The 12,162-nt window shown below is 45.0% G+C and overlaps 1 protein-coding gene across 1 annotated transcript in view; it reads left to right on the top strand.

Annotated features, from left to right (window-relative positions):
* The window catches only part of COL26A1 (collagen type XXVI alpha 1 chain), a 416,532-nt gene that overhangs the window by 66,388 nt on the left and 337,982 nt on the right, over positions 1 to 12,162 (top strand). Inside the window, exon 2 of the mRNA XM_066599641.1 lies at positions 1,918 to 2,040. Coding sequence (XP_066455738.1) covers positions 1,918 to 2,040 — 123 coding nt within the window. The remainder of the gene's footprint in view (positions 1 to 1,917; positions 2,041 to 12,162) is intronic.

A 12,162-nucleotide genomic window follows, 5' to 3' on the forward strand; every position in this document is an offset into this window, starting at 1 on the left:
CACCAGCAAAACTCATAGGGTACAGAACAGAAGCAGATCGCTCTGACCCCTGTGTAGTGGCCAGTGTTGATTATTGCAGGTGAAGCTCTCATTGATTTTAATGGGAGCTGCGCTTGCAACTACAGGTGCCAGCCACTACACAGGGGTCAGAGTTATCTGTTTCTGCTCTGTACCCTGTGTGTTTTGCCAGTGACAGTGGGTACCAGAACAGCTTATTGGTCGGGGTCATGAGTGGTCATGGGAGGTAGACCCCGGCCAATCAACTATTGATGATCTATCCTGAGGATAGGTCATCAATAAAAATAGCCTGAAAACCCTTTAAAAAACCTTTTAAGGAAGCTGTGACCACAATAATTAATTTTTGAATGATTATATTGAGCGCACAGATTTGACGGACACCCTTGGTTTTCTCATTTCGATAACTGATCTTCTCCATGTTGCTTCTGTTACCGTGTCCCCGAAAATAAGACACTGTCTTATATTAATTTTTGCCCCAAAAGAGGCACAGTGTCTTATACTCACCTGGCCCGCGGCGTCTTGGTCACTCACTCTGGTTTCCGGCACTGCGGCAGGCTGCCGTGTCCTCAGCTCTGACACAGCACTCTCTTTCTGGTGATGGGGCTTTGAATACCCCGCCTCCAGCAAGCGAGTGTTATGATTGGATCACGAATGCCATTGCACAGCCAATCACAGCTAGCTCTTGATTAACCAATCACAGCCATTCAGTGATGTCATTCACTGAATGGCTATAAATGATTGAGCGCCGGCTCTGATTGGCTGAGCGAGTGGCACTCGTGATCCAATCACAGCACTCTGTATTACTAATTTAAGTGATTCTGAGATTTTTTTACATGACACACTTTACTTTATATCCATGGTAAATTTTGATTGGTATATTTTGTATTTATTTTGAAAAAAATCAAAATTTAGAGTAAAATTTGGAAAAATTAGCATTTTTTTAAATTTGACAATTTCTGCTTGTAACAGGAACAGGATCATTCAACTCAGTCATACCACACAATATAGTTAATAAATAACATTTACCGTATTTTGACTTTATTTCGACACAATTTTTAACTTTCCTTTTTGTGAGATGACCTGTCTGTCTTCCAGATGGAGGGGGAGGCCACAGCAATGGTTTCTCACTATGATGGCTATCACAGCTATCACATCCCTGGAGACCACACTGATTGCTTTCTCCAGGCAAAGCTCTCTGATCTGAGCTGTCATTAAACTCTCAGATCACAGATCTCCTACACGTCGGGGAAAAGGGCTCTAGTAGGATTCTCTGCAAGGACGTTGCACGCCACACCTTTTGAATGGACGGGAGAACAGGAGATGCAGCCACGACTTGGTTGCCTCTCGTTCATGGGATTTTCGGTCATCATTCGGGCGGCTGAAAATCGCATCGCTCGTGTGAAAGAGCCTTTAGCGCCATAAAGATCCTTTGGCAGCCTATGTCAGTCTGATCTCCATAACTAAAACACCTTTTGCCAATTAGCTCTTGGAGAAGTCATTGACACTGAGGTTCACTTACTTCTTTTCCCTGCTCTTGGATGTTTATTCAATGTGTTCAATAAAAGATATGAACCATTCCACTGTTTGTATGTTATTAGCTTAGTTAGAATGTGTTTAGAATTATGACTTGGATAACAATTCAATTCACATTTTATTAGTAATCAATGCAGAAATCAAGGTCACTCTAAATGGTTCACTTGCTTTTTCTTGCAATTACATATTGAAACAATAATAGAAAGCATTAATTGCAGTCAAGCTATAAAAGTTATTTGAGCCCTGGTTGTTATATTTAGGTCTACAGATGAGTAAAGCCAAGTTAAATGAAAAAAAGATTAGAAATCAAAGATATTTTTGCTAAGGTCATAAAAATAATCATTGTAATTCTCTTCTCTTTTACAGGAACTGGTGTCAGTCCACAGTGACAAAAACAGTTACCTGTCAAGTACAGAATGGATCTGAGACAGTGGTTCAGAGAGTGTACCAGAGTTGCAGATGGCCGGGACCATGCACAAATCTTGTGAGGTAAGACTAGTCATAAAGAAGTGTTCTTAATGATTACTGCAAGGAAGAGGTCTTCATACAGTAGCTGCTTGCTGACATTTCATACTGTTTCATTCGTTAGCCTTAAAAATTATGGAGATATGTGATAGATTTGCGTCTATTAGATTAGAAATGTAGGACGGAGAATCTGGTCATTCCATTATATTGGCAACAGTACAAGATGCCAATTTTACAGGCTTTTTAATTCCCAGTCATTGTTACAAGATTGTATAAAGAGTCTAACATTGACTTGAAGGAATGCTGCCTTCCAATATGTGGCACTGTGGAGGTATTGTTCCATCTCCCTTATTTGCATATTACCCAGAGGAGCATGAATGGCCTATAAGTCTCCTCACACACCTTCTAAGTACTCTCCCTAAGGAGAAAATATAGCGTTCCTGACCCATATTACAGAACCAACATTAGCAGAAAGCACTACAATAGGCAATGTTGCCTATGTAACTCCTGAAAATATGCAGGTTCCTTTAGTGAAATATGCACTAAACATTCTCACATTTTTTGGCCAATGTCATGAATTATTCTTTTATTTTCGAGATGCAGTGGTTTACAGAAACGGAGGAGAGTTACATGGTCAAACCCACCTCATCCTTAGGTTCTATAGTACTAGGCAGACTTGAGTTGTATCCTAGGATATATATCCTGAAGACTGGTGGATTAAGGAGACCATAGGCCCTGGGCTGTTCATACAACTTTGGCCCTTCCATGAAAAAAAATGGGAAAAAAATTGCTCAGTCATCAATAGGCTGGTCACTAAGGGGTTAAACGGTTGTCTGACTTATGAAAAAGAATTACAGTTTGGAATGTTATAAAATAATAAGTTATACACACCCGGTCAATTCCCCGGACTCTTCAGTGCTGTCAGAAAGGTGGTCCCTGCTGGGCTTTGTATACAGGCTCCAATGCAGCGGTGACGTTCTTGTGTACACACATGACAATACTACTGCAGCCAATCACTGGCCTCAGCGGTCTTATGTCATACATTGCTGGGGACAGTGATTGGTTGCAGCTGTCATGTGTGTACAGAATGTCCCTGCTGAAGCCAAATAGAGAAAACCCAGTGGGGAGGACCAGAGCAGCGGGAGATCAAATGTGTAAGCATAACGTATTTTATTATGTTATTACATTACAAGCAATTACATTTTTTTCCACAATTAGGACAACCCTTTAATGCTATTAAAGAAGTCCTTCACCTTTTAAATGTCCCTCTGGTACAGCGATGCTGCTTCAATCCTGAAAGCCTTTGCAATAGTCACAGATTGTTCATCATTCATGGCACATAACCACTGAAGACAGTGATTTTCTTCAGCGGCTATGTGAACACTCTGTGAACCGAGCTCCAAAAGTGAATACTGCAACAGAAACAAAAACTCATAACATAAATACAGCAAACAGAACCAATCACAGTACATAAGTACAGCACCAGAACCAAGCAAGTACTTAAATACAGCACCAGAACCAAACTCCTAACATGAATACAGCTCCAGAACTAAGCTCTTACAATGAATGCAAGACAAGAATCAAACTTATATATAAATACAGTACCACAATAAAGCTAATAACTTTAATACAGAACTAGAACCGAGCTAATGACATACATACAGCACCAGAACCAGGAACTATATTTTATCTCTATATGGCCAGTTTTAGACAAGCATATTAAGGGCACACTTTACAGATGAGTGTCTCAGCCCAACTGCGGGTCTGCTGACTCAAACTCACAGCATGACAGGGATCTACCAAGTGAGCAGGCTAAAAGTCGGAGCAGAGGTGTATAAAAAACTTACACACCCTTGTTACAAGGCTTGTATAGAGAGTATAAGATTGACTTGCAGGAATGCTGCCTTCTAATAGGTGGTGCTGTAGAGGTATTGTTCCACCTCTCGTATTTGCATAAAGACACTTATGGGGTCCTATGACATGAATTCAGAAACTGCCCCCCCCCCACTCCACACTTAAAAAAAATAGTAATAGTAATAGTGCCCCCACTTTGGTCCCACTATGTAATAGTACCCCCACTCAAGCCCCAATAGGTAACAGTGCTCCCACTGATATGACCTCTCTGTGTCCCTACTTAGTAATAAGACCCCCCTCTGTGGCCCCAGTTCATAATAGGACCCTGGTGTGGCCCACAAATAGTAGTGTAATCCATTTGTGGCCCCAGTTAATTATAGAACCCCGTTGTGGTCATAGTAATATGAACCCTTCTATGGACTCTTGCAATTAATATAAGATCCTCCTCTGTGGCCCCTTGCAATTAATATAGGACCCCACTCTGTGGCTCCTTGCAATTAATATAGGACCCCCTTCTGTAGCTTCTTGCAATTAATATAGGACCCCATCTGTGACCCCAGAACTCTGGCTACTGGTATGGCTTTCAATATTCTTATTAGACACAAACACAGGACTGCTCCCTTCTGTTGATGCTGCACTCTATCTCACGCAGCATTACTTCCTCCCCTTGGCTCTAGCGTTCACTAAGGGGAGCCGAGGGAAGGAGTGAGGTTATGCTGAGCAAGACAGCGTGCAGAATCAAATGGGAAAGGCCAGTCCTGTGTGTGTTTAAGGAAGAAACAGCAAACCCTATCAGTGGCCGGACCTTTAGAAGTGTTGGAGCAGGAGGCCTGGGGAGCTCATACCTCCTTGCCCCTGGACCTGAAAGAGAAATCCACATTTAAAGATGGTGGGGCAGCTAGAAATGGATTATTAATAAGGGCAGTTTGGATGATCCTAAGCCCCCAGGAGCCTTGGCCTTGGAGCGGCTACTCCAAACATCTCTGTTAAAATCCAGCATTGATCCCAAGCCATGACCGCCATGATAGATAATTTGGTCGGAGACACACTGTTCTGCTAGCAGTTCCAGTTACAACATGATGCAGCAGCAGGGGGCAGATTTCTTGCTGCAGACTATGACCTTGGGTTCAAATATCAGATGCAGATTTTTTTTTTCACTTAAGCGTATGCCAATATTGAAATTTAAAGGGGGATTATCATCTCACACATTTATGATATATGCAGGGAATATACACTTGCCACCTTACAAATTTGCATTGTTCTGTTTTGCACTTTTACTGATGTTATAATACCCAGTATGTAATAATGTTATGCTGTTTAATGCTGTACCATACTGTTTTATGCCATGTACCCCATGTAGTTCAGGCACCCTCTGGACTATACAGTAGAAGCTGGCAAAACATTGCCTCAACAGTGTCCCAATCCCATTTTAGTTAATAACACCAAAAACATGGTTCCTGTATGCCATCCTGTAGTAAGACAAGGCATCAATCAGAAGGATTCTGAAGCCGTGATTTGACTTGATAGTGCACATTCTGTTTCTAGAAGCATTGCACTGTACTGTCTGTAAGGGAGAGGTGCTGCATGCTCTCCCCCTTAGGCCGCATGCTCACGGCAGAGCCTGATTCTGCATGCAGAATTCTGCAGTGGAATCTGGCCTTAGCAGCAGCGGCGTCCATGGGTAGCTGCCTCCTTGAATCTTTATCCGTATTGCAGTTGGTCCGCACGGCTTGCTGTCAGACATGTGCAGTACAGATATTTTTTTTAAACTCCCGCTTTTCCCGTGCCAATGTCAATTGCGGAAGGGCCACAGATTGGACCACTTCCATTGACTTTCATGGAAGCAGTCCATGTGGAATCCACGTAAAAATGGAGCGCGCTGTGATTTTTCATCCGTGAGCAGAAACCACAATTGGTTTTTGCTCGTGTGCATGAAAAATCACTTTTGCATAGCATGCTTTGGCGCTATTTGCTGCAGAATCCAGAGGCGGGTGCCCACTCCGGATTCCACAATTGAAATCCACCTGTGTAAATTCACCCTGTTGGGAGCGACTCAGCTGCTCACGTCAGTAGAATGATTGCTGCCTCTATTCCCCACCCACACTGGCCCAAAACTCAGTTGGGAGAAGGGGAGAGTTGTCAGAGGTGCTCCAGACATGGGAGAAAAGCCCTGCTCCCCTACCAGTGCAGTTATACAGACATTCAGAGCACGGGAAAGAAGAGCCCAGAAGCGCTACCGTGAGGAGGCTTGCCCGCATGGCAATGATGCCACCAACACATTACCATCTTGAATACTTCTACCACAATGGGAAATAATACAGAGCTGATCCACATTCCCCTAGGGCACATGTGTCAAACACAAAGCCCGCGGGCAGAATCCAGCCCGCTGCCTCGTGTTATGTGGCCCGCGGCGTGCCGACGCCGCTCACCACTGAAGTGATTACCAGCTGCTAATCGCGCTGTTGCCACTGATCCCGACGCACACTGACGTCAGTGTGCAGCCAGGATCCTCCTCCCCGAGTCCCCTGCTCTTCAGTTCCGCAGGAGAGGACTCGGGGAGGAAGCGTGACGGGCTGCACACTGACGTCAGGGCGGGCAGAGAGAGAGCGACGCTGACAGCAACGAGGAGGTAAGTATATGGGTTGGGGGGTGCTGCTTATTACTGGGGGGCTGCTTATTACTGGGGGGGCTGCTTATTACTAGGCATGGGCTGCTTATTACTGAGGGGTGGGGTGCTGCTTATTACTGGGGGTGCTGCTTATTACTGGGGGGGCTGCTTATTACTAGGCATGGGCTGCTTATTACTGAGGGGGGGGTGCTGCTTATTACTGGGGGGGCTGCTTATTACGGAGGGTGGGTGCTTATTACTGGGAGGGGGGGCTGCTTATTACTGGGGGTGGGCTGCTTATTACTGAGGGGAGGATGCTTATTACTGAGGGGGGGCTGCTTATTACTGGGGGGAGGGCTGCTTATTACTGGGGGGGCTGCTTATTACTGAGGGGGGGGGCTGCTTATTACTAGGGGGGCTGCTTATTACTAGGGGGGCTGCTTAGTACTGGGGGGGCTGCTTATTAATGGGGGGTGGGGCTGCTTATTACTGAGGGGGAGGGCTGCTTATTACTGAGTGGGGGGGCTACTTATTACTAAGGGGGGGCTGCTTATTATTATTACTGAGGTGGGGGCGTATTACTGAGGGGGGCTTTATATTATTACTGAAGGGGGCTTATTATTGAGGGGGGGCTTATTACTGGGGCGTGGGCTTATAATTATAACGTTGCTATGGGGGTTAATATTACTAATTGGGCCACTTTGGAAGTCGTTATTTTTACTGGGGCCACTATCAGGGTCACTATTAGGGCTCGTTCACACGGGTGTAATTGTATTCTGGTCGCACAAATACGCTGCGTATTTGCGCAGTTGAAAATCGCTTATGCCTGTTTATTTGCGTACGTAAAAAGGAACGCAGATGGGCCCATTGAAATGGTGCATAAATATGCAGTAAATACACAGGTTTCCTGCACATTCACCACGTATTTGCGCGGCCCATTCACTTCAATGGCCTATTGCGGTGCGTAGTACGCAACAAAATAGGTCATGCTGTATGAAAATATACATCATGTGAATGAACTGATCGAAAGCAATGGCTTCTATTCACTGCATAGTATGTACGCAAATACGCTTGTGTGAACAGGCCCTCACTATACTGTCTCAGGCCCCCTGCACACGGGCGGAAATTCTGTGGCGGTATTTCCTGCAAAATTTACGCCCGTGGAAGCTGCCATAGGATTGCGTTAGAAAACACAATCCTATGCAGACGGCTACGATTTGTCTGAGCGAAATCTCGCACAGAAAACAAAACGCGGCATGCTCTATTACTGTGCGGGGCAGCCGGCACATCCCAGAGCCGGAGCCGCGGGAGCAGGTGAGTGCCACACTGGTTCCTGCCGGGGCTCGGGTCAGGTCCCGCTGCGAGAATTCTCACAACGGGATCCGACCCGGCCGTCTGCAGGCGGCCTTACAATCGGCCCTTTGAAGGTCACCATAAGCCTGATGTGGCCCTCGGTGAAAATGAGTTTGACACCCCTGCCCTAGGAAATGAGTGAGAACATTCTTGGCACCTCAGGCACCTGGTATTTAAGAATTTAAAGTTGTGCCATAAGGGGAAAGAGCCAGTAGAGAGAGGGACACAGCGTACAGAATGTGGGACACAATACAGCAGTGAGAGGCCCAACAGAAATCTGTAAAATGGGGGTGGATGGTGTTTGGAGAATTGCATAAGTGTCTGTATCCCTATGCTGGGAAGCAGCCAGGACCAAGAGGGCCCTGATGACCAGGGGCTGAAGATGAAGGGCTGACTGGATGGAGCCCACTTGGAAGCGACTGTACTGTAGCCTCAAGCTGAAAGAACAGCTGGATCTTGATTGTTGCGAACAGCGACACAGGCTGTAGATGAGGCTGGCCTCACTAAAGCTGATCAGTGCGCCAACTGTAAGGGACTAAACAGTCAGTCAGCAGGCTTGCTATCAGGATAGGTAGGATTTCGACACTACTCATTTGGATGGGAGTGATTTCATTGGAAGCGGACTATTATTGGGACATTAGCTGGAATCGAGACTGAACATTTATAGGCAGTGTTGAGAGAGTTTATGCAAACTGGGTTCTGGAGTCTGCGAGCATCAGAAGGTCATTGCTGTAGTAACAAACTGTGAGAATTACACTGTGTTAATGCGTAAAGCGTATTCTAGATGTTGCATGGAGCTGGCATGGACATTAATGATGTATGTCTGATGTAAAGTTGCAGCAAGAAAAATAGTGTAATGTGCAAAGGGAAAGGGTATCACAGGTGAGACCTTGAGAGTGGTGACATTTACGACATTGTGTATCCTCGGTGTAAGGATATGGCCCCTACGGTGCAGAAGAGGATGAGTTCCTAGAGATGATGCAGATATCGTATGCATGTATGGAAGGCATAAGTTATTTACAGATCTCTTGCTGCTGCTAATTACCAAAAGGAAGATTGAGTTTTCCCGACATTGTGACTACTTCATACTAAGTGTAAAGCAATATTAATGTTTATGATGGATGTGAGGGCACAACAAGTCACCTGACTTGTCAGCCATGAAGTGTGCCATAGTGGCGGAGACCCGAGGTGAATTGGTAAAATGGACATCAATGACGTTGAGCTTTTTGTGAGTTAAGACACAGCTCCTATGGGGCAGTATAGGAACTACAGTGAGTGAGATCTGCATCGGGTATATGGAACAAATACATGAATTTCAGCCAGATAACTTGATGCTTCCTGGTTCGAGAGGTGATGCTAAGGCTATGTGCCAAATTATCTATAACGATGTCTGATGTTTAATGCAACATTTAAGTGCAAATGCCTTCCTATGGAGTGCAAACATTTACCTATTTCTTGCTAAGAAAAGTTTGTTTTTTGTAAAAATGTGCTGCCTCCCAGATTTGCGCCAGAGCTGTCAGCCATCTTGGACATAACCTGAGCCTCAGCAGAGAAGCTGTATAAAATTCTGCAACGGTTGAGTTATTCTTCTGTTCAAGTGTATTTACCCTACAGGTGTGAGAGGAACAATTGAATGTATAGGACCTCTTAAAAGGGTTGTCCAGGGTGAGAAAAATGTGGTTGCTTTCTTCCAAACACCGCACCACCCTTGTCCTTCAGGTTGTGTGCATTATTGCAGCTTAGCTCCATTGAAATGAATGGGAGCTGAGCTGCAATACCAGACACAACCCACAGACAAGGGTGACACTGTGTTTGGAAGAAAGCAGTCATGTTTTTCTAACCGTTGACAACACCTTGAAAGAGACTGTAACTTTTAGCCTTGTGTAATACTTAAAGTAACAGTAAACGGAATGAGTGTTGTGTTTTACTGGGTGAAGGCTCGGTCAGACGAGCTTTTTTTTTGCGTACCTATGTGCTAAAAAAATTTGTGCTCCACAGTTGTGCAAAATGCGTGTGATCGAAGCTCCGTGATTATTTTTTGCATGTGCCCAAAATAGTGTGTGCAAGCTTTCAACGGGCAAAGTTTCTGATGCCCGTTCACTGGAGCAGCTGTGCTTGTAGAAGCGCAGCTGCTCCATGAAGGTCCCCTCATCACTGAACACTGTGACAGCACTGTCACAGTGTTCAGTGATGATAGGACTCCCTACGGGCACGAAAGAATCTTCTGCCTGTGGCAGAGGACCGCAATGCTATCCCATTGCTTTAAATGGGGCCGACACTGCAGCTGCCCCATTGAATGCAATGGGATGAAGGCGACCCCTGCAGTGATGATTTTCGGGGGGTGGCTTGAAATATAAGCCCTACCCAAAAATCATCCCTAGCTGGTAAAAAAAATTAAAATTTAACTCACCTAGAAGTGCTGTCTGTGTCTTCTCCCCATCTCCGTCAGTCTTCATCTGTATTCTGGTGTCCAGGGATTGAAAAATCCCTGCCTCCAGAAAGCGCTGCCTCTGATTGGCTGAGTGCTGTGACCAATCAGAGGCAGTGCTCAGCTATCATTTAATGGCTGAGCACTGTCTCTGATTGGTCACAGCATTCAGCCAATCAGAGCTAGCACTTTCTGGAGGCGGCATTTTTCAATCCTCGGCCACCAGAATACAGGTGACTTAAGTTTTCAGGGTTTTTTTTTTCCTACAGCTAGTGATGATTTTTAGGGTACGGTTATATTTCAACCCCCCCCCCCCCCTCCACCTCCGAAAATCATTGCTGTAGGGGTTGCCTTAATCCCATTGCTTTCAATGGACAGTAGCAGCACCGGACTGATTTAAAGCAATGTGATACTATTGCGGTCCTCTGCCACAGGCAGGAGATTCTTTCATCCCCACTGCAGACCCCTCATCACTGAACACTGTGACAGTGCTGTCACAGTATTCAGTGATGAGGAAACTCCCCGTAGGGATTAACGGACATCACACAATGTTTTTACTTGCAGCACGGACCTTACCAGCGCGCATTATAGGCTCACATGTCCTATCTTTTGCAGATGCAAGTACTTTGTGCCTCTAAAAAATGGACATGTGAACACTGCATAGGAAACCAGTGGTTCTAATAGACGTGATATTTTGCATAAATGTGTGAATTGGCAATATTCCATTTAAACAAAGTTAACATATCGGTATAAAAAGGTGAGGGGTTTATTCTCAGTAAAGAAAGGGTTTTATTGCAATAAATTGGACTAAATGTTTTTTAGTTGGAAAGGAATGCAAGAATTGGAGGAACAGCACTGCTGTCGGAAGAGGAGAACCAGGATATATTAAGAAGACAACTCTCCTTCGAATGTGGCCTGTGGCCTCCATTGACTGTGGCCTGACGAAGGAGTTGGTTTGGCTCCGTAATGTGTAGCCTAATAAACATTGGCTTCTTAATATATCCTGTTTCTATTACTTGAACAGCAGCTCCGCTCCTCCAGTTTCTGCATTCTTATCTTATCTGCAATCTGGACCTGTGCCTCGGCATCCTGGCTGGAGCAGTGCAGCGGTCCTATTGCACCTTCACATAGTGCTCATTCTGTAGGTCAGTGTACTTGCTACACACATCATTATTTCTTCTGTGGTGATGCCTGCGCTATGGTAATGCCATTTTTTAAATTAATTCCCTGAATGTTTTTTGGGTTATATATCCATAGCTAATTGCCATACAATGAATGAATTACCTTATTGAAACCCAGTTGTCTCAGGTATCTGGAGCCATGCTGACTGCGGTGCATCCCACAGTTGCTGGAGGGTGGGGGGAGATTATCCATAGAGATATCAAGACGATCAAGGTGGTCCCACAGATGCTCAATTGGGTTCAAGTCTGGGGAATTAGTAGGCCAGGGAAGTACTTGGAAGTGTTGTTCGTGCTCTTCAAACCACTGTTGGACATTTTTTAGCCGTATAACATCACATTGACAAACCGCATGTATGGGTGTACATGATCTGCAAGGATGGATTCATAACGAAAATTGGTTCAGAGTGCCTTCCACATGGATGAGTGGGCCCAGAAAATGCCACAAAAAATTCCCCAGCCCATAACGCTATCACCAACAGCTTCTGTTCTTCCAGCAGGTTGTTTGTACTCTGATGTTTCTCACCTGACACGCCAACATTTATCCCATTGCTAAAGTAGAAAATTTGACTCATCAGAGAAGGCAACCCTTTGTCAATCAGATTTGGTCCAATTCCAATACTCCCTGTGAGGGACTAGCGTAAGCAGTCAGAGACAGTGACACATAGGATAAAGTCTTTAGTCCAGGCTTTGCCTGGGTTTATTTCCAAGCAAACAAAGCAAAA

This window comes from Eleutherodactylus coqui, chromosome 4 (genome assembly GCF_035609145.1).
Source record: "Eleutherodactylus coqui strain aEleCoq1 chromosome 4, aEleCoq1.hap1, whole genome shotgun sequence".
NCBI lineage: Eukaryota > Metazoa > Chordata > Amphibia > Anura > Eleutherodactylidae > Eleutherodactylus > Eleutherodactylus coqui.